Source organism: Helianthus annuus, chromosome 17 (genome assembly GCF_002127325.2).
Source record: "Helianthus annuus cultivar XRQ/B chromosome 17, HanXRQr2.0-SUNRISE, whole genome shotgun sequence".
Classification (NCBI taxonomy): domain Eukaryota; kingdom Viridiplantae; phylum Streptophyta; class Magnoliopsida; order Asterales; family Asteraceae; genus Helianthus; species Helianthus annuus.
In genome coordinates, this window is record NC_035449.2 from 194711353 (window position 1) to 194735262 (window position 23910).

The following is a 23910-nucleotide window of genomic DNA, read 5'->3' on the forward strand; positions in this document are numbered from 1 at the left end:
TTAAACCTTAACGCAACGTTGGTGGCAACAAAATTTGTTTAGAAAACTAAACATACTTGCAAAAATCAATTCAAAAACCTATTTTTTTTAGCAAAAATTCGTAGTTATAGCCAAACAAACCCGTAACGGTCAAACATGTTGTCTAGTTGTCCAAACATACCCCGCAAGTGTCAAACAACCTCAAGCAAACCAACCCGAACCATTCGTCGTTGTAGTATAGTGGTAAGTATTCCCGCCTGTCACGCGGGTGACCCGGGTTCGATCCCCGGCAACGGCGCCAAAAACTTGATGTGGAAAAAGTAGTTCAACTAATTAAACTAAAATTACCCTAAATTAAGACTCAAGTAATAAAAATCTAGACTCTCTAACCTGACTAAGCTACTCACCGGCAAGTGAACCGGTCGACTCTAGCACAGAAAAGTAAGTCCGGATGTCGAACCCACAAGGACTCTAATGAATTACGTTAACGACTCTATTTAGACTAGACACTGACACGACTAAACAATTGTTGTTTTTAAGGGGGGTTTTTACTAAAATCCTAAAATTGCAATTAAAATGAAATTAAACTAAAATACGAACGAAGACTAGGGTTTGATTCAGATGAGATTAACGACTACCTAGACTTGAATCCAGTTTAACTGTGAATGGACTTCTAACGGTTTTATTGTTGTATGGAGCCGGGATCGTAAATTACTAAACCTTAAGGTATTTCAATGCTAAGACTTCCCGACCCTTCTCAGGAAGAAACCTAGGAAACCCTACAAGGCTGTTGTGTATGCCGACTGTTAGACTTCCTCTCAGTCCTCTAACGATTCTAAAAGTGCCCTAATACGACTATCTACCTCTCAGCGCGACAATCTAAGGCAATTCTAGGTTCTGACTTGGTTTACTAGACACAAATGCAATTAGGGAACTAAAGTCGACTTCTCTCAAAATCTAATTTAGGTATATACTGCACCGAGACCTAATAACTAACTCGAGCCTCTCAGCGACAAGTTAAGCAGAATATTTACTTCTAATTGTATTTTAATTACTGTTTCTAAGGCTATCGGCCGATTTACCCAAAGATCACCCGAACCCGCAAGGATGCAAATAATCAACACAGATCTATTATGTGAAATACATCCACCAAAATCTATGTGAAACAGTAAACAATCCACAATCAAAAGTAAATACGCACATGCACCAAATCAGAAAATCTAGAACACTTTACTTTCAGAAATCAATCCATAATCAATCAATAAAAACCGTTAAAAGATCCAAACATAAATCAAACTATCATCTTGTCTAGGTAGTATTTAGGGTTTAGCCAAGAAACATGATGTCTAAAATAAACAAAGCAAGTTCAAAACAAGAATTCATCGGAAAGTATCGAAAACACGAAATTAAAGAACACCGGGAGATAAAACCCGAACAATCTTCACTTTCACGATCCAAGCTTCAACCGAATGATTCCCGCAAGCTAAAGCACTCCAAAATACTCAAAATCTCCTTTGAAATTCGTCCTAGGGTTTCTTGATTCGTAATTAGAGTTGTGTTAAGTTTCTTGGAAATCATCCCTTCAAAACCTAGCTTGGAACACATTTTCCCGGAAAATGAAGGCCCTCGCGTGACGCCAAGGGGGTGTCGCGTCACGCGGCGCCTCCCTGCCTGATTTTTATTATTTTTTATTCAACTTCGAGTTCCAGCTTCTCCGACGCGCGTACGAATCCCGGTTTTCTTCCAAACTGCTCGGTTTTACTCGTTTTTCATCACTTTAAGCTACGGGACCTGAAATCAAAGCTTAACGTCAGCAGTATCGAAGTTCTAACCTAAACTAGACTCTAAACGACTGAAAACTGATCAAAAAATACACTATAAACATATGTACTTTTCAGTACATCAAACATCCCCACACTTACTCTTTTTTCGTCCTCGAAAAAGAATTATGCAACGGAATCATAGACAAATAATCACTCGGACCGAAAACATAGATATACTTAATTAAAACCAAAGCTTGCGTTAGCTGCGATTGCGAATATACTTTGTCCACTTTAAACCCGAACCCAATCCAAAGCCCTTATCATGTGATTTTAATTTAAGTGCGGTCAATCCACCTAGGGTCTCACACTAGAATCAACAGTCCACCTACTCCCGCCTCAAGCTTATAGGACTAAAAGAACGATCATTTGACCAATTCCCAACCGTCTTATATCAAAACCAAGAGAGTTTACAATCAAATTTTTTTCTTTTTCCATTTTTTTTCGCTTTTTTTTTTCTTTCGTGAGTCTAGACGGTGCTTTCCCTTGCCAAGAGGCAATCCGGCTGTAGAGTCGCTATCCCCAACCACAGATTACTTAGGTTTCGGTACTTATTTATTTATTTTTTTCTTTTTAGCACGGTCGATTTCACACACCCTAGAGGTAATTCGGCTGTAGAGTCGCTATCCCCAACCCAAACTACATAGGAATGCATTACTTTCATTTAGTTTCTAGCTCACTTTTTTATTCTATTTTTTTTCTGATCACAAACTCTAACGGTTTTAACTTATAACAGTGCCCCTTATACTATTATTGGCGGTTTTAGTTTCCCATATTTCCCAGGCGAAAACCCACTAGCAGACCGACAATTAATGTATATTAGCTCAAAGGGACTTAAAACCAAACCCGAGCCTATCCACATATCCCTAACTAGACGCAAGCTCGATTTATTTAACTCTCATATTATTATTATTCGAACCCAAACAAAAATTTGTCTTTTCTATCATTTTCCGTTCAAAAATGCAAACTTCTTTTTTATTCAAAAGACATTTTTCTGATTTTTTCAATTTTTTTGGATTTTTTTTCAATTTTTTAATTTTTTTGTATTTTTTAATAATTAAGACTCGATTATTTACATGTATTCCCATCCCCACACTTAGAGATTGCATTGTCCCTAATGCAAGAACGAAAACACGACTCGACACTACCTAACAACTACTAAATAAAAAACGAACTAACTAAATAAATAACTAGACGACGAAATAAATAAAAATACAACAACAACAAAAAGGGAAACGACTTAACTGATATCTGAGACTGTCAAAGTGCCAGTCGTTTCCACATAAGCCCTCCAATACCGAACGTGCTCAGCAAACAATACCAAACTCTCTCTCACACGAACAGAAAGCGGCTCCAAATCATCAACCTAAAACATAAATACCATACCAAACATACCACTACCACGTGTCCAACATACCATCATCCAAAGTTCAAACAGAAAATAAAATATATGTCCTACGGATACAACCACATCGAACTACTGAAACAGCAGAAATAAAATAAAACATGAAAGGATATGATGTGTGTAAAATGCAACATATAAAACACATCAATTAAGGCATAAAACTAACCCTTTTTAAGTACTAATGTTGGAAAAAGAGTGTTTTTGTCTTCCTTTTGTATTTTCAGGATGAAATGAGCTCAAAATCACAAAAGAAGCAAAAAGACCACTAATTCTACCATAAATACAAGAAAAGGAACAAAAGTGGACTGCCCGGACCCTCAACGGCACCTCCCAAAACAAAGAGAAGAAAACAGAGTCTGAACACGCCCCGTGTCCAGCGAACACGGGGGCGTGCCCAGGAAGCAGCAGAAAAGACAAACCAGTAGAAGCTTCCATTGCTCACCACGGGGCCGTGCCCAGCGGGCACGGGGGCGTGTTGAAAGTACAGCAGGCGCATTAATTGTAATTCGCAATTACAATTAATGAAGAGAGAGAGTGTCAGACGGGCACGGGGCCGTGTCCAGCGGACACGGGGCCGTGTCCAGCGTTCTGTCCAGCCTATAAATAGAGGAGCTTGGTTTCATTCTCCCTCATCCCTTGGCACACCACCTCTCTCACACCTCATCCACCACCCACCACCACCATATCACCATCATCCACCACCATCATCCATTGTCCATCGTAGAGTGTGTGAGTCGTCTCGGGATCCAAGATTGATCGTAAGAGTTCTTGACAATCAAGGCCATGTTTGCCTAAGTCTCTTACATCACTTGGTGAAGACAAGTGTTTAGTATAATACTTTTTATTTTTAATCTTTTGCACTTTTTATTTGGTTTTGTATTAATGACTTTAATAACTAGTTACTTATGTTGAAGGTGATCTTTCCTTATCGTTTGTCCGTGGTGTCTTGGCATTATTTTACTGTCTATATAAAATAAAAGATTTTCACCATTCATATCTCCACGGTCTATATGGAGGTATGTTGGCTACCTGGTCGGGGGTTAAGGGAACGGTTTGGTAAAGGTCTTGCCCTTGTTCAGCGTTTAGAGGTCCTGCTTGGGACCTGGGTCAAATTTAGTAGGATCTCCTTCAATGCCCATAGGTATTGGATGGCGGGGATCCAAACTCTTTGACCCCCTCATAAGTTAACTACTATTAATACTATAACCCGGCTATTTAGGACTGTATCCCTGCTGACTCAGACTACTTAGCCGAGGGTAACGTCACCGCCAAAAGCGGGGCCTACCATAATTCGCATTAATAACTTAATTCATTATCTTTCAATAATCCGACCCTTTAGGATTGTATCCTTGCTGACTCAAACTACTGGGTTGAGGGTAACGTCGCCTTCAAAAGAGGGGCCTACTACAATAACTAAGATAATCTCTTAAACAAGTGCAAAAGTGCAAAAATAATCAAAGGTTATACTAATACACGTGTCGGATCCAAGTGATTCATCTTGTCTATCTGTTTTTATTTTATTTTATTTTTCAGCATTTAGTTAGTTTTTATTTTTCTTAGTTTAAATCATTTTTTCTAACCTTTTGATTTGATTAGACGTTGAGGATAAACCGGTATTAAAAGCTCTTGTGTCCTTGGACGACCTCGGTATCTTACCAACACTATACTACGTCCACGATGGGTGCACTTGCCCATATGTGTGTTTAGTGTTAGTAAATATCGTGTTTTATAAATTTAAAACTTGGCTAAAAGTGTAAAAAGGGCTTAAATATATATCTAAAAATATAACACACTTCACGCACATCAAGTTTTTGGCGCCGTTGCCGGGGACACAAGGATTTTAAGAAAGTTAGGAATCAACGGCCTAATCATCTTTTTATTTTTCTTTAATTTTTAGGATTTTTCTTAGATTTTTCAGCTTCTGCAGAGCTCAGCACGGGGCCGTGCCCGCTGAACACGCCCCGTGCCCAATCATTGGAACTGGCAATCCTGTTTTATATCAGACAGTAGGCTGAACACGGGGCCGTGTCCACTCAACACGCCCCCGTGCCCAAGATTCAGTTGCTGAAAACAGAACCGTTCGATCCCGGCGGTTGGTAATTTCTGATACAAACATGAGTGATAGTGATTCTTTTTACTTTCGGCACTCTTATGGTTTGTGGTGTCGAATATGTGGAGGCGAACACGAGGAATTAAAATGTTTCTTCCTCACTTATAGGCCACACTATATAGACCCACCGATCCCTTGTAACCTTAAGAGGGGCGAAAGTAAAAATAAACACTATTTCTCCCTCGAATGCGCCCAGCCAGATATTCTAGGAGAAATGCTCCTTGACGAGCTATTTCAACTAGAAGAACTACTTCTAAAGTGGTCAAAAGAACTTAGGAAGGATTTCTTAGATCCATCCCAAGATGATGACCATAAGGAAATGTTGGAACCGCATTCTGACAACCTCGTTGCTCCCGAAAATACCTTTCTTCCTAAACAAGACGTGGACGATAGTCGTCCCTGTGCCGATTGTGCCGTGAAGGACTCCCCATCGACCTCGTTCGGTGCATACATAGACCTGAGCGATTCGGCATACACCTTCTTTAACGAGAGCCCGGAAAAGGGTTGGACTTGTCCACCTAGAATGAAAATAGGAATTACCCTCACCGACAACCTCTTGCGTTCTCGCCTTAGTATAGGACAATTAAGGTATCTTAGGCACTTTGGGGTTGTTCCAACAAGTCAGGAGCCACCCGATAAAAATTGGCTCCTTAATAAAGACAAAACTTCATAAAGCCAGCTTTCCGACACGGGGCCGTGCTCGGCCAACACGCCCCCGTGTCCACCAAAAGATTCCTATCTGATCAGAACGTCAGAATACGGACAAACTGTGTCAGAATTTCATCTGCACACGGGGTCGTGTCCAGCGAACACGGGGCCGTGTGCAGCAGGCTGTCATTTTCTATAAATGCAGCCAAAATTCCTGCACATTTGGACCAACTTGGGGACAGAGATTTGAAGGAATCTTCTCTCAAACAATCCTAGGTAAGTCTAAAAGAAGTTTCCAACAACCCATCTTGTCCTTTCCTCTTCTAGACATTTCCTTCTTCTTCATCTTTCTTCAAAAGCCACCATGAAAAGTTTGAATTTTCAATCTTTATGGTAGGAAACAAGGAGTTTTGGTCATGGAATCTTGGTAAAAACATGTTATGTAGCATTGTTTAGAGTTATTTACTGTCAAAAAGCTTGCACAAACTCAGAAAATAACTTGAAAAACCAAGGTTCCTTGCTCCAAAATTCTGCAGAAAGATGAACACGGGGCCGTGCTCAGTGAGCACGGGGCCGTGTCCAGAAGCTGTTTCGTCTTATAAACTATTTCTGGTTTATTTTTCGTAGAATGGCGAGTGAAAACAGCGAAACATCATCCGTGCATTCCTCGAACAGCCGAAGGGGAAGGAGACCCTCCGTTGAAGCTACACTTGTGCACTACGTAATAGCGCTAAGGGAAGCTCTCGACGAAATGACATCCGTGGAGGAGGTCCTCATTGACCGTATTAACGATCTTACAATGGGATTGGAAAGCAGCTTCCAAGAGATTAACCTTTTGCACCAAAGGTTAAACATTTTGGTGGCACCCCCTATGGAACCAGTTCTTCCACAACAAGACTGGAACCTGGCACTCGGTATTAACAACCCTACCGGGTGGGGAGACATCCCCGCGGAACCTCCTATGGAAAACCCACAAGAAGTTCCGGCGGAAGTTGAAACTCCTCAAACAAATGCAAACGAGCCCTCCTTCCTCCTTCCAAGGGAGGTAGAGGAGTGGCTTGCCGACATGTGAGGAGAACCGCGCCCGAAAAGTGGAGCTCTACAAAGCCTTATCTAACCAAGATCAGTAGATTCTTGGAAATTTTGCTAAATTAAAATAAAACATAGGGCTAGAACTCCATAAGCTTAATATCTATGTAATTTTTATCTTTATGTAATGTCTTTATGATTAGCAATGTTATGATGGTTTTTATGATTTATGGACTCGTGGTGGTAATGGATGAAAAAGGGAACGAGAAAAAATGGAACCATGCAGAAGAACAGAACAAACCGACAAAAATCTCCATAACAGAAGGCTCCACACGGGCCGTGCCCAACCAACACGGCCCCGTGCTGAGCCCCCTGCAGGAAATCACCCAGTTCAGGTAACTGGACACGGGCCGTGTTCAGCGGACACGCCCCCGTGTCCAGGCTTCTGTTTCACTTCTATAATTTTTGTTACTGGCACTTGACCACGGGGCCGTGCCCGGTCAACACGGGGCCGTGTCCAGAGTGCCAGTAACACAAATCTTTGTTTTTAGACACACTTTTACATATTCTAATCAACCAAAAACTTTATTTTTGGACACATTGAGGACAATGTGTAATTTAAGTGTGGGGGGGATGCTAAAACCTTGAAATTTTGCAAAATCCTAAAACAAGCCTTACACAAAACTCTATTGGAACCGCTAAACACCCCAAATTTTTTCAAAAACTTTTTCATTTTTTTTATTTTTATTTACTTGTCTTAGTTTAAGTTGGGAATAACAAGTTCTAAAAAGGTTATATTTTTACAAATTTACAACCGATAGCGTCGTGATAAAAAGAGCTAACATAAGGAAATTATGAAACGGTATAACAAGTCTAGCTAAAATTCGATTATATATGCTTGGTCACATTAAAAACCCATTCCCACAAAAGTGAGTTTTGAGCCTTTATTGAGCATAAAAATATACATATTTAGATTAAATGCTCATTTTTCGTTTCTTGTGTGAATAGCCGCTCGGTCTTTACAAATCTAGAACTTGCCACGACGATACATTCCCGGTCCTTACCAACTTAAACCCAAGTAAGTAAATGATGGAGGCATTAGGACTAACTATTTTTCTTTCAAAACCATTATTTTTCATTTTTTTTACCTACCCAAAATCCCCCTAGAAAAACCCCTTTGAGCCTAAACCTTTCATTTCATTACCCCCAAAACAATTTTTTTTACCCACCAAAAACCTTTTTCATTTTTTTCACCCTTATTTTAGTAACAAGCTCGGTTTTTCATAAACATACCCTCTACGTGACGAAAAATATATATATATATATATATATATATATATAATGAAGTCAAAAACAAACAAAAGCTACAAAAGCTTGTTTGAGAAATACTTCAAAAATAAATGTCACTAAAAATAAGGTATTTTATGAAAACCGACACTTGTTACGATTTTCGCCCTTTTTACTAACCACTAACCAACCACCCACCTTTAAACCCAAGCCTTCACCCCAAAAGTCCTCTTGATATTTACAAAGGTAAAAAGTTAAAAAGGAGGAGGATTGATCGCTTGGCAAGCCTATGGAAAACGTAAGTCCGTGCCGCTCTCGAGCGATTCACTTAAATATACACCTTCGGCCGAGTGTTGAGTGATCTCCCGTGAGGTATGTGAACTTGTATATAAATGGAATTTTGATAAGGCATGTTATGCCAAAATAAGTAGTTTATCTTATGAAAAGTTCAAAATAAATCATAACGAATAGGATTGTAAATAAAATAAAAATAAAACCTATAAAAACCTTGGATTCCCGACACTCTAGGACAAGCTAAAAAACTTCTCTTCTACCTATTCCATTTGGGAGTGTAAGCCACATTAAAAGAGTTTTGCTTGAGGACAAGCAAAAGTTCAAGTGTGGGGGTATTTGATTTGTGTAAAATGCAACATATAAAACACATCAATTAAGGCATAAAACTAACCCTTTTTAAGTACTAATGTTGGAAAAAGAGTGTTTTTGTCTTCCTTTTGTATTTTCAGGATGAAATGAGCTCAAAATCACAAAAGAAGCAAAAAGACCACTAATTCTACCATAAATACAAGAAAAGGAACAAAAGTGGACTGCCCGGACCCTCAACGGCACCTCCCAAAACAAAGAGAAGAAAACAGAGTCTGAACACGCCCCGTGTCCAGCGAACACGGGGGCGTGCCCAGGAAGCAGCAGAAAAGACAAACCAGTAGAAGCTTCCATTGCTCACCACGGGGCCGTGCCCAGCGGGCACGGGGGCGTGTTGAAAGTACAGCAGGCGCATTAATTGTAATTCGCAATTACAATTAATGAAGAGAGAGAGTGTCAGACGGGCACGGGGCCGTGTCCAGCGGACACGGGGCCGTGTCCAGCGTTCTGTCCAGCCTATAAATAGAGGAGCTTGGTTTCATTCTCCCTCATCCCTTGGCACACCACCTCTCTCACACCTCATCCACCACCCACCACCACCATATCACCATCATCCACCACCATCATCCATTGTCCATCGTAGAGTGTGTGAGTCGTCTCGGGATCCAAGATTGATCGTAAGAGTTCTTGACAATCAAGGCCATGTTTGCCTAAGTCTCTTACATCACTTGGTGAAGACAAGTGTTTAGTATAATACTTTTTATTTTTAATCTTTTGCACTTTTTATTTGGTTTTGTATTAATGACTTTAATAACTAGTTACTTATGTTGAAGGTGATCTTTCCTTATCGTTTGTCCGTGGTGTCTTGGCATTATTTTACTGTCTATATAAAATAAAAGATTTTCACCATTCATATCTCCACGGTCTATATGGAGGTATGTTGGCTACCTGGTCGGGGGTTAAGGGAACGGTTTGGTAAAGGTCTTGCCCTTGTTCAGCGTTTAGAGGTCCTGCTTGGGACCTGGGTCAAATTTAGTAGGATCTCCTTCAATGCCCATAGGTATTGGATGGCGGGGATCCAAACTCTTTGACCCCCTCATAAGTTAACTACTATTAATACTATAACCCGGCTATTTAGGACTGTATCCCTGCTGACTCAGACTACTTAGCCGAGGGTAACGTCACCGCCAAAAGCGGGGCCTACCATAATTCGCATTAATAACTTAATTCATTATCTTTCAATAATCCGACCCTTTAGGATTGTATCCTTGCTGACTCAAACTACTGGGTTGAGGGTAACGTCGCCTTCAAAAGAGGGGCCTACTACAATAACTAAGATAATCTCTTAAACAAGTGCAAAAGTGCAAAAATAATCAAAGGTTATACTAATACACGTGTCGGATCCAAGTGATTCATCTTGTCTATCTGTTTTTATTTTATTTTATTTTTCAGCATTTAGTTAGTTTTTATTTTTCTTAGTTTAAATCATTTTTTCTAACCTTTTGATTTGATTAGACGTTGAGGATAAACCGGTATTAAAAGCTCTTGTGTCCTTGGACGACCTCGGTATCTTACCAACACTATACTACGTCCACGATGGGTGCACTTGCCCATATGTGTGTTTAGTGTTAGTAAATATCGTGTTTTATAAATTTAAAACTTGGCTAAAAGTGTAAAAAGGGCTTAAATATATATCTAAAAATATAACACACTTCACGCACATCAGGATATATATGCTGCTGCAGTCTGCTACATCACTCCTCCTCTGAATCTTCCTCCATCTGCCGTGTCCCCGAACCTCCAGCCTGCTGCCACTCGAACTGACCACTGTACGCATAACCACTTTGACCCCCCCACTGGTCATACCCCGGATACTGACCATAAACATATGGGGTCTGCTGCTCGCCTCCATAAACTGGTGGAGGTAATAATCCCGCAAAGGGTGGAGGTATCTGAGCATCTAGTGACATACCCGACATCATGTACCTGAGCATGTCGTCCTGTCGGTGGCGGCTCTGCATGGTCCACTGGTGGTCAACCCGCATCCTATCTTCAATCTGAGCAAACCTCTGCTGCGTGTAGTCAAAAGCAGCCTCAGGAGTGAACGGGTCGGGTCTCGGCTGTCTAACTGGCTGCTGTGGCGCTGGGATCGCACGCCTCTGTCGAGGTGCCGGCTGTCGTTGCGGAGGAGCACCAACCTCGAAGTTCCACTCTGGCGGGTCCGAATGTGTAAGAATACCTGCCAACCGTAAATCCGCAACATCCCAACGAACCGTTGGCATACCCTCATGCATCTGCTCAAGCTTGTATTTTGTAAGGGCCCGAATATTCCTTGCCAATCTAGCTATGTAAGGCCTAAGATCCATTGCGGCCCGTTTTCCTCCCCGACGAGGCCTATTGCACGACCATGCAAAGAAGCTTGCCAAATTCCAATTTCGCTTTTCAACCATACACATCAACGCGAAAATATCTAACCAATTCGCTTTATTCTCGCCCGACTTCCTCGCTACAACCGTCGTCGCCAATGCCTTCAAAATATACCTATATATCGGATCACGAACCGATGTGATGAGGTTCATTTGAGCGAACGGCTGAGACGCAATTGTATCCCAAAATCTTTCCAAATCCACCGAATTCAAACACTTCGGCCGAGGGTGATTGTACACACCCCTTAACCCATTCACAAATTCATCCGTCTCCACTTCTTCCGGTGTGTAAAAACCCAGAGCTACTCCAAACTGGATCCTAATTTGTTTGGTTTATAATTGCGAGTCTAATAAAGGTACTTTTGTGCGGGTTGGTTCATCAACCATCAGGTTTTCAAGTTTTATTGTGCATACTTCGGATTTTGTTTATGTATTTTTCTGAGGCTTGTTACAACACTAACCACGTATTCCCTATGGAGACGACCCTACTTACCCTTGTTAGTAAATGTACTCAGGACCAATTTTTTAACTTGTTTTTGACCAACCTTTCGACATCGACCCCTTGAAACTTTATTTAAAGGTCCGTGGAGGTCAGACTTGTGTTTCCGACGATATCCATTGATGAGGTAAACTTTATTTTTCATAGAACTTCAGTTCTCCGGCGATTGTAGAAGATGATGGTTTTTGTTAAAAAGATGACAACGGCGGTGGTTATGGTATTATGGTCACAAAGTTATATAGCCGATTCAGTGTATGTTGCCATAGAGTTATCAGTTGCATTATTTTGGTGGTGGTAGTGGGTGGTGGCTGTTTGTAATAATAACGAAACCACAAGGGCGCATATTGCTATAAGAAAATGGTAGTTTGGTCTTTTCACCCAAATTCTAACGGTCAAATTAACAGTCGTTGACCGTAGAGAGGCATTGTGCAACGTATGACAAGTTCGGAGTGGTAAAACCAAAAGCTTTTGTAAAAGGGAGCAAAAATGAAATCTGCTCCAAACGACGCAAATTGTACTTGACTCAAAATATAAATTATATACATATATTTTTGGAACGACGACTTTCTTTTGTTTACGTCATCGCAGAACCCCGTTGCCCTACACTAATCAGATTATCTTAACTGGGTCCACGCTGGCTTCAAAGTTTGGCTTGAGTAAATTCTCCATTTCAAAAAAAAAAAAAAAAAAAAAAAAAACGAATACAAGTGAGGATCGAAGCCTCCTCATCTCCACAAGTGGTGTGGTGGATTTCTAAATATAAAAAATTGACCGAGAAGAAACCCTGGCCCCTTCAAAATAACCATCAATCACTCCGCCACACCGTCAACTGCAACCCCCCCAGGCGAATGGAGAGTAGTTGCAGCACGAACGACGTCGTAAAGTGGCGTGCAGAGGATGCCGTAGCTGGCAATGCAGAAGCTCTTCAAGCTCTACGAGAACTCATAACATATCCTCTTCTCTACTCTCGCCAAGCCAAAAAACTCGGCCTTAAGGTACACACACACACACTATATTCACCTGTATTCGCCTATAATATTCACCCTTCATCTTTGTTTATCTGTAGTGGCCTCGTGGATTGCTGCTGTACGGTCCTCCTGGCACCGGAAAGGTATTATTCATGATTTTACTTTAGGGTTATTTCTTGATACTGATTCCTGATTTTTTAACTAGCAGTTGATTTTTGATTTTTGAAGTTTCAGTTTCTGTGTCAAAAGTTAAAAGTTAGTAATACTTTTATTGATGTCAGTTATTTATTTGAAAAATAATATGTTTGATAACCAAGTGTTGGTTGTAAATATCGCTAGCCGCTAGTCCGGCGGTGGGGTACCCCAACTAGTGATTAATCGGATTGGAATCCTATGTGTAAATTTTCAAACTTATATGTATGTGTGTGCCTACACATACAAAGTATTTCAAAATTTTATGTATAATTTTTCAAAATTTTTAATCGGATTTGATTAATAAGTACAGTTTTTCAAATACTTGACTGCCTTTGACTGATACCGACTTTAGGTCCTACTAGGTGAATTTTGATTGGTAAACTACTGATTACCGATTAGTCAATGATTATATGAAGTTGGAAGGGAGGTGGTGTCGTTGATGATGTTGTTTCTTGTTGATGTTAGACTAGCTTGGTTCGTGCGGTTGTTCGTGAATGTGATGCACACTTGATTGTTCTGAGGTATTGCCTTTTGACTTGATACACTACTTGCTGTTATTCAGACTTATTGATTTATAAATTACTGTTTTCTATTGGGATCTTTTGCTTTAATCCGTAGATCTCGTCAAGTTATAGAAGAAGAATTACAGTTCCGAAAACACATTGTTGTTTATATTAAGTTCCTATTCTTCTCATACACGCTAAAAAATTCTTATCTTTTGGTGGTGTACTTGAGAATTTGCTTTAGTAAAAAGTGCATAAATTTATCAGATGAATGCAGGTTTATTAGTTTTTAGTAACATACATCATAGATTTTATTTTAAAGTGTATAATGTAATGAATTACCTTCAGAAGAAACTCAGATTGAACAGTTGATATTTTTGGTGATTAAAACTAATATAATTTGTGTATTGTGTTATCAATGCAGTCCACACACTGTTCACAGAGCCCAAGCAGGTGAAAGTGAGAAAGTTTTGCGGGATGCGTTTTCTGAAGCATCTTCACACATCAAATCTGGAAAACCTTCTGTTATATTCATAGACGAAATCGACGCTATCTGTCCCCGTCGTGATTCTAGGTACATAGTAATCTTGTACCCTTTTTGTCCCATTCATGATACTCGTTTATAGATGAAATTTAACTGTCACGTAACTGCATTTGCTGAAAATATATCTCAAATCACAGAAGACAACAAGATATCCGTGTAGCATCTCAGCTTATCATGCTTATGGACTCAAGTGCTACATCAGCATCAGGGACAAAAGTTGTAGTGGTTGCATCAACCAACAGGTGAAGGCTTGATCAACTCATTTATTTCGTTTGGTTGTTCCGTTTATGTGAAAGTGGGTTGAATTCTTGTGTTCTTTTTCGTTAACACGAACAGCCGTAACTCCTAAAAGAGTTCAAACTGTGGCTCGTTTGAGTTTGTTTGGTATGTTAGAGCCACATAAACTGATTGCTCCGCAAGTTTGACTTAAAAAATGGATATTTTAAACTGCAAAAAATTGCTCAACCCTTTCTGCTGCAGCTTCCATTTGTGTTTGTGATGTGATACGAATCTATATTCTAATGATAGCCTAAACAGATAAAAGAGACATTAGATATTTTAAGGTTATTATATTTTAGGGCAAAAGATCAAATACAAATAATCTTAACATACTAAACATACAAATTGAAGGAAAACCCAAAAAGACAAGGTGGCATTTTTGTAATTACCACCAACTATCAAAGTTACAACCAAAAATACCTAAAAAAACACAAATTTTTTTTAACATTTTTTATTAAAAAATCGCTACATTTCGTTAGCAAAAAAAAAAAAAAATTTTTTTTTTTTTGCTGCTACTAAAAGTAGCGATTTTTTAATAAAAAATGTTAAAAAAATAAAATAAAATAATTTGTGTGTTTTTTTTTTTTTATTTTTTTAGGTTTTTTGGGGGGTTTAGTTTTTAGCATTTTAGCTTGGGTTGGGGGGGGGGTTAGGTTTTTTTTAGGTTTTTAGGGGTGGGGGGGTTAGGTTTTTTTTTAGGTTTTTTTTGGGGGGGGGGGTGGGGGGTTTAGGTTTTTTTTGAGGGTGGGGGGAGTGGTTAGGTTTTTTTAGGTATATTTGTAGAGTAACTTTGATAGTTATTGATAATTACAAAAATGCCACCTTGTCTTTTTGAGTTTTCCTTCAATTTGTATGTTTAGTATGTTAAGATTATTTGTACAAGAACTTTACCCAATATTTTAGTTTGAAGTTTTTATTGTAAATTAAATTCAGTACTAGTTGATCAACTGTGATGTTTTTATTTATAGTTGTCTAAGTTTTGGATATAATAGACTCTATGGTGAGTGTTAGAGATGGCAGTTTTGTCCCATTTACTTATGAATGGGTCAATTCAGATGTGTAAAAAAACAATTAGCTTCAGAGGAAATGGGTCAAACAGATTTAACTGGTCGAAAGTTTCATGAAGTGTATTTTTAGTGCATAAAATCCTCTTGTAACAATTTATTCAAAAGTCAAAACTCTTATTATAAAGATGTTGGCAAACATATACACTCTGATTGTCTATAAGAAAGCTAAAAGTTTTAGACAACCTGACCTGTTCGGGTTGTTAAAATAGCCCATCTTGACCCATACCCATCTAGGCCCATTACCCAGCCCACCCAAGTCCATAGTTGTCGTCGCTCTAGCGAATAGCGTAGCGTATAGGTCGAAGGTCGCTACAGGATATGTAGCCATAAATAGCGGGATTTTAGTTTTTTAAAAAAATATATATAAATAGCGATTACATATAGCTATAAAATAGCTGGATTTTAGGATTTTGTTAAATATACATGTAAAATAGCATAATACCAGGGTATTTTTAATATAATATACAATATAATTAAAAAAAAACATTTCTAGTGTATATTAATAAAATAGCGCTTGCTATTTATTGATATTCGCTATGTGGCCTATAGGTACCTTATCGCTATTTGTCGCTATTCGCCATTAACAAGTATGCACTCAACCTGTTTTGACCTGTACAACAAATGATCCCTCTTGACCTGAATCCGTTATCCAATATTCCAGCCCACCCATTTTGCCATCTCTAATAAATATTATCATGTTTGCCAGAGTAGATGCACTTGATCTTGCACTAAGAAGGTCAGGCCGATTTGATGCTGAAATCGAAGTCACAACTCCAAATGAGGAAGAACGCCTTCAAATTCTTAAGGTAATATCTATATATATATAGGGTCAGGGTAAAATGAAAACTCCTACGAGTTGTGAGAACTTAGAGAACTCGGCCAAAACAAATGTTTTTTCAATTCTTTTTTTTTTTACCAAAAATCCTAAAAAAAATTACTTTTCCCAAATAAAAAAAAGTTTTTGCTGATTTACACCATTGTAAAAAATCCTTACAATGGGTGTAAATGCTGATGTCAATAGCCTTTTACAAAGCTGAAAACACCGTTTGAATTTTTTTTATACAGCTGTGTTTGTAACATTTTCATCTATGTGTGTGCAAAAAATGGTGGCAAAACTCGCACAGGAAGTCGGAGTTCTTCTCACAACTCGGGGGGGGGGGGGTCTCTTGATTCGAAGCCTATATATATATATTACTTTGATTATTTTTTGGCATATAAATAATACTTGCCTAAATGCTACATTCTTCAGCTATACACAAAGAAGGTTCCACTGGATCCTAGTGTTAACTTGGAAGTGATAGCAGCGTTGTGCAATGGTTATGTTGGGGCTGATTTAGAAGCTTTATGTCGGGAGGCTGCTATGTGTGCAGTGAAAAGATGTTCAAATGTTGAAGAAGCTAATGTTTGCAGCTTATTAATGGATGATTGGAAGATTGCCAGGTCTATTGTGGGCCCAAGCATCACAAGAGGTGTTACTGTCGAAATTCCCAAGGTTTCTTGGGATGACATTGGGGGACTACACAATTTAAAGGTCTGTAAAATCAATATCTACGCAAAATGAAGATTTTTAAAGTTTACAAATGGTTAAACATGCCATAATGGGTGGGTTTGGTAATGGGTCAAGGTAGGGGTGTGCAATTCTGACACGACCTGAAAACACGACACGAACCTAACATGAAATTTGCGGGTTTGGGTTTAGTCTAAACGGGTCGGGTTCATGTCAACCCGGGCGGGTTGACCCGTTTATATTATTTACTATTTTTTGCAATATGTTTTATGTCATAAATTAAATTGGTTGGGTATTTTATGCATATCGACATAGGATTATATATTTAAAATGTAATTGTTATATATACATTTGTGTTTTTTTGTAGTAAAACTTTAACTTTAATATATTAATTTGCGAAAAAATTAGAAGAAACAAGAATTTGGGTTGAATGGTTTGTGTTCGGGTCAACCCACGAATATTCAGGTCGTGGTCGGGTTCATATGTATGACATGATTTTCAGGCTCGGGTCGTGTTCGGGTTTGTGTAAAAATTTTCGGGTTGGGGTCGTGTTGGACCCGCCAACCCGCGTACACGGTTCATTTAGCACTCCTAGGTCAAGGTGGTAACTTTTTGTACTGGTTGTACAGGTCAGGTTCACCCTTGAAACATCTTCTGTCAAGATATTTTAGTTTTTGAAGAAATAAGTTAATGTGCCAAATATGATTACAAAAATATATTTCTGTCTATAATAGTCTACTTTTTTAATAAAATGATTTAGGGGGTTTATGCATTAAAAATACACATAGGACGGTTTTTGACACGTTTTTTAATTAAAATAAACCTAAGCCGACCCATTTAAAAACTAATGGTTAGTCGTATCGACTTATGATGACTTGTTGCATGAAGCAGAAAAAACTGAAGCAAGCAGTTGAGTGGCCTTTAAAACATTCCGAAGCATTTGAAAAGTTGGGTGTGTCGCCTATACGTGGTATTCTTCTTCACGGACCTCCGGGATGCTCAAAAACTACTCTTGCTAAAGCAGCTGCTCATGCGGCTCAAGCCTCTTTCTTTTCTTTAAGGTTTGACCTTACTTTATTGTTTAAAACTATATATTTTTGTACATGTTTCTTTGTTAATTACCAAAGCATGCTTTTTCTTACATCTTGGTGCATTCTATATAGATACACTCAAAAGGCTATTTTGTCAACATCAACCAACTTTGGCCCCTCAACTTTGGCATCAATCAACTTTGGCCCTTACACTTTATTATAGTTACTATTTAGGCCCTCAACTTTTAGTGTTTTTTTTTCTTTTACTCACAGTCTGTGGTTTCTTTTTAGTTTTTTCCTCTACGTAATGTATTTCTAAATTTTCCATATGTATCGTTGTAAGTAGGTTATTTCAATTAGTCAATCACATTTCAAACCCGCCGCAGATATTCACTTTTATGGTTATAACGAGTGTCGATACCATAACGAATTGAACCGATAACTTTTCTGTGACTTTTGAATACTTCCGCGACATGCTTTTTTTTTTTTCATCTTCACGTAGACTGGCCCGTAGCAATTTGCTTATTTTATCTACTGTTTTAAACATATAGGATTATAGGGCTATGTTTATCTAACTAAAACCAACAATTAATGTGTTAAATACAGTCAGTAAAACTGTATCGTCACAGTTATAAATGTATGCATTTAAAGTTTAAAACTACACTTTGGGCAACTTTCAACCCAATTCTTTGTTAGCTTATTTTTTATTTTATACATTTGACTATTTGAGTGTTTGACTCGTTACTAATAGATAAATTATAACTCGAATTGACCCAATTATTAGTAAATTAGTTGAAATTACCAATTCATTTTGTAATATCCTTAGGACAACCCCAGTGCCATGAAAGTTGATGCGATATTTCTTTTTGATTTTCAACCTTTTCACTTGATTAGATAGATGAATGGGATTGAATGATGTGTTATTCTAGTAACCAAAAATCCTTTTGTATCCAATGTTATATTATCATCCAACGTGTTATTAACAAAGTAGCTTGCAGTCATCAAGTTAAAGTACAGAACTGGTACATTAATGATATCTTGTTGATGGTCTGTTTAGATTTTAATTACAAGATAAAACTTAATTTCTGGTTAATCCGTCCTTAATTATATACTTATTGCTAAAATGTAGTTAATTTTTTATTAGTTATGTTTCAGTGGTGCAGAATTATTTTCCATGTATGTTGGAGAAGGTGAAGCATTATTACGTAATACATTTCATAGAGCTCGCCTTGTTGCACCAAGCATTATCTTCTTTGATGAAGCTGATGTCGTTGCAGCTAAACGGTAAGTATCCACCAATCGGCTGCTTGTGTAACGGCCCAAAATGTGTATTTTGGTATGGGCCGGGCTGGGTTAACCTAAACACCCTTTTTGCCCAAACTTTCATATGCTATTATTATAAACAATTACCGTGACAAATGCGATCACAAAATATTTTTATTTCACTAACAAATATGGATTTCTGAAGGGATGATTTAGGAGGCTTTACGCACTAAAAATAAACGTGACTTGCGACTCGTTTAACCTAGGGGTGTTCAAGGTAATCCAAAATTTTCGGATAGTGAATATTAGTTAAATCAGAGAATTGTATTGTATTAGTAGTTGTGATTAGGGTTACATTAGATGTGGTTTATATAGACCACATTGTTACACTCATAACCCTATACTAACACACTATTACGTTGTGTCTAATAATATTAATATCCGAACCCGCATCCGAAATTCGGATGTGAATTCCGATATGTAAACGAATATCTGAATTTATAAAAAAAATCAAAAATTGTGCATAGATTAAAACTAAACCTGTATTCGATTTTCCAGATTTCCTACATTTAAAACAATAAAAACATTCATAAATCCACATCCGAATCCGATTATTTACTGATTTTTACTATATTTTAAACTAAACATAGTGCTCATAAAATATATATTTACAACTTTTTCAATTTTTGGATATCGGATAATCCGATTATCCGAAATTTGTAGAAATCCATATCCGAATCTGAAATTTCGGATACGGATTTTTGGATATTTCGGATTCAGTTTTGGATCCGGATTTTTTTGAACACCCCTAGTTTAACCCATTTACTCAGTTTCCTTTCATGCTATTTTTTTATTCGTTTGGCCTTTAGATGTTAAACATAACCTGAATCATTAACTTAAAATATGGATCAAATTTTTAATTTTTTTTTTTCTAAATGAAATCTTATCTTCAACCTTTGTTATAAAATCTGCAGAGGAACCAGTTCAAGTGGCAGTACAACAGTTGCAGAAAGACTTCTGTCTACTCTGCTCACTGAAATGGATGGCCTAGAAGAGGCTAAAGTACGTATACCAATAACAACACTTTCATTCTAAACTATATTCTTATATATTTATAAATAGTTAGTGTTGATAGATTACAAAAACTCTTCTATTTTTTAGATAAAATGAATTAGAAAGTATTATGAACTAAAAATACAGTTTGTGTCACTTTCAACCTATGTAGTTAATATCGGTTATCGGTCCCCCTTGTAAATATCGGTGTCAAATATTCGTCAGAATATCGCATAGTTATCGATTGCGCCTGTTGCGAGCGCTATTGCGTTTAGCGATGCGAAGCGGACTACCGGCGCTAAGTGGCTCTAGTGACTGAAAAGCGGGAAAAATAGCGACTAGGAACGTATTCCGGCGGCGAATTTCGGCGCCGGTGCTGCAATTCTGCCGGAAACGAGGAAGATAGAAATCGAAGGCTCAAATTGATAGGAAAGAAAGAAGAGATACCTTGTTTTGATGGCGTTCATAGTAGTTTTTCTAGTGCTTTTCTGTAATTTCATGGTCTTCGTCTACAGAATTGGAGTTCTGAGATTTGGAGTTCTGACGGCGGAGGTAACAATTGGGTGACTTTTAGGTTTAAATTAGTTTGTAGTTTTACAATTTAACCCCTCAATCTTTCTGTAGTTTACATTTATTATTTAAATTGTAATTTTTTAAGATAAAAAGAGTAAAATTAGTTTGTGCATTTTAACATTTACCCCCCTCTATCTTTACTAGTTTACATTTGGTTCTTAAACTTACAAATCTATGAATATAAAGTATAAAATTAACATTATAATATATGTATATAATTATAAATAGCTATATTTTTATTTTTAAAATTTTCTACTACCTTATCGCTATACACAAAATAGCGGGCGCTATTTCGTCGCTATCGCTACGTAGCATATAGGTCGTCTGTCGCTATTGACCGCTATTCGCTATCGATAACTATGGAATATCGGTACCGATATTGTCGGCGATATTCACCGATATGAGTACCTTACTTCTTAGTTCTCCCATTCATATTTCTTCTTATTGCTGCTATTAGTGTTTTAAGTCTTAATTGTTAATTGTTAGTGTTTTAAATCTTTATCAGTTCCTAGTTGCTACAATTGTTAGTATTTTGCAAGTTGCAAAAGGTTAATTTGTTAATGGTAAGAGAGTATTTACTGAATTGTTAGTGTTAAATTGCTATATATATAAACTCTGCATGATATTAAAATTATCGATTTCCCACTGCGATAACCTATATCTCAAATATCGGCCCTTGACCGATATCCGATTTTTTACCGCATTATCTGCATAGCTTTCAACCCGTTCGCCCCATTTAACCCCTGCTTTCTTTAAAGCCATTTTCTTGATTTTACACTGTTGACCCGACCCATTAGAGGTCAAACCTGAATAAACTTCTTCCACTGATATGTTTTTTTTTTTTCGTTTATTAGGGAATACTTGTTTTGGCTGCCACTAATCGACCACACGCGATTGACAACGCTCTAATGCGACCTGGACGATTCGATCTCGTAATATTTTTCCTTATCAACACTTTGCGGAAAACAATATTATATTTTCCGTTATAACTGACATCCAGATTTACAGGTGTTATACGTACCCCCACCAGACCTAGAAGCCCGATACGAAATACTACGTGTGCATACGCGTGGCATGAATATCGACAACGATGTTGATCTCAAGCAAATAGCACAAGAAACCGAACGTTTCACAGGGGCTGAGTTAGAAGGTTTATGTAGAGAAGCTGGAATTGTAGCCCTTAGAGAAGACATAACCGCCACCGTCATACACAACCGTCATTTTCAAACCGTCAAAAGCTCGTTAAACCCGGCTTTGACCAGTGAAGAAATAGATTCATATGCATCTTATAGGAACATAAAATCTACATGGAAACCACGACTTCAGGTTGTGTATTCGGGTAAACCGCGCACGAACAACTGGTTGTCGGTTCCTGTTACGATGGGGGTTGTGGGTGTAATCGTGGTGTTAGGTTCATTAGGTTATAATATGAACTACTTGAAAAGTCCAACATCTGGAAAAATGGTCTGCACTTAACATATGTTATACATTAAGATTTTAAAGGTTTATTGATTGTTATTTTTTCATTTTAAAGTTAGTTTTTATAGTAAGTGAGATTTTAAAGGTTATTGCTATTTAGTAGTTCATTCTAAAGGTTTTTAATTATATTTAAAAAAATTTAAAAGGTTCATGGCTTGTTAGTAGTTCATTTTGAAGGTTTGTTGCTCGTTAATAGTTTATCTTGAAGGTACTGATAAAGTTATAACATCATGTGCTGGTTCCCTAGATCTTGAAGGGGCGGTTCGCTAGAATTACTATTGTTAATGTCAGTGTCTGTGTCCTAATATCTACTGTATTTTAAAAACAAAGGTCGGTGGACTTTGACACCGACCAAAACACCCCTACACTTTTCTTTATAAAATAGGGGTATTTATCTGTGGTTGTTGACTTACCGTTCAAGGCTTCAATCTTTGACCATTTTCTATCGGGTTTTTACATACTACGACACAAATACGGACGCGTGAATAATATATACAATCCAACCTGACAACAAAACGCGATATGGGTTATGTTATAACATCATTTGACGACATCCATGAGACAAATGACAACACGTAACCTAATCTGTTTCTATTACCACAAACACCCATTTGTTGAGGACGACTGAATAATACGAAAAAACACTATTAACAAAAGATTTGTCAGTTGTGATCCTATAGTTACTTTATTAGCATATATATGATCATACATTTTTATCTATATATATGATGCTCGTAATATTATGATTTGAGAGATTAATAAGCGAATTAAAAATAAAAATATCATCAAAATTCTGTGATATTCCAGGTATATTAATTTTGAATTGTTTAATAAACATCCAGGATCCGTGGCGCAATGGTAGCGCGTCTGACTCCAGATCAGAAGGTTGCGTGTTCGATTCACGTCGGGTTCAAATCCCTTGAAATCCGGTCATTTTTAAAACTTTTATCAAACAGTTGATAATGTATGAAATTAGTAGATCCACCATCATTATCTTTTATCTGTTAGCAGATTAACTAAACGTAGTTGTCATCGAGAAAGGTTTCTCCAGCCCATTAAAACCGGTAGACGAAAACCGGATTGCGACTACGTTTGGTCTGTCTATGCAGTGACGGATCCATGAATTTTTTTTCCACCGGGTTGCTTTTAGTAGGTTCTTACTATTTTTTTTTTCAAATCATACAAATTTCCACTATTTTTTCCAATTTGTTCAAACCGAGGGAGTTCTCGGGAACCCCCCCTTGGCCTATGATAAGAAAAATAGTTCTTAGTCTGATCGGTTCTATTTTAGGTCACTCCACACTACTAGAAAAATAATTATCACTTACTGCCTGATCAGGGCCGTTCCAACCTTAGTGGAGACCCAAAGACGAAATATAATTTTGGGCCTGTTTTCCATCTTTGATTGTTATAAACGATATTCCTTTATCCATGTTTGAAACTAGAGGTGCACAAACCAGGTATTTTTAATAACTGGTTCCGGTTATGGAACCGGTTTCGGTTTCTTGTTTTAAAATACCATATATTTTCTCGGGTTTTTCTATACCCTATTTTCGAGTTTTTAGTACCATATTTTCAGGTTTTATAATACTCTATTGCGTTTTTATTACCCTATTTTCATGTTTTATAATACTCTATTGCGTTT

At 37.8% G+C, this 23910-nt stretch overlaps 1 protein-coding gene and 2 non-coding genes across 3 annotated transcripts; all 3 read left to right on the plus strand.

Moving 5' to 3' along the window:
• The first annotated feature begins 205 nt into the window (after nt 1-205).
• TRNAD-GUC lies at nt 206-277 on the plus strand. Its single transcript has one exon. It is a non-coding gene; the product is annotated as a tRNA-Asp (tRNA).
• Nucleotides 278-12542: 12265 nt separating this feature from the next.
• LOC110921348 (cell division control protein 48 homolog B) lies at nt 12543-22319 on the plus strand. The gene is made up of 12 exons (XM_022165663.2): nt 12543-12798; nt 12870-12914; nt 13432-13487; nt 13894-14043; nt 14151-14255; nt 16066-16165; nt 16609-16890; nt 17758-17927; nt 19053-19181; nt 20135-20222; nt 21641-21718; nt 21795-22319. Exons 1-12 carry the CDS (start codon nt 12652-12654, stop codon nt 22260-22262), a joined length of 1818 nt encoding a protein of 605 aa, XP_022021355.1. The 5' UTR covers nt 12543-12651; the 3' UTR covers nt 22263-22319.
• Nucleotides 22320-23106: 787 nt separating this feature from the next.
• TRNAW-CCA lies at nt 23107-23178 on the plus strand. The gene has a single exon. It is a non-coding gene; the product is annotated as a tRNA-Trp (tRNA).
• The last annotated feature ends 732 nt before the right edge of the window (nt 23179-23910 follow it).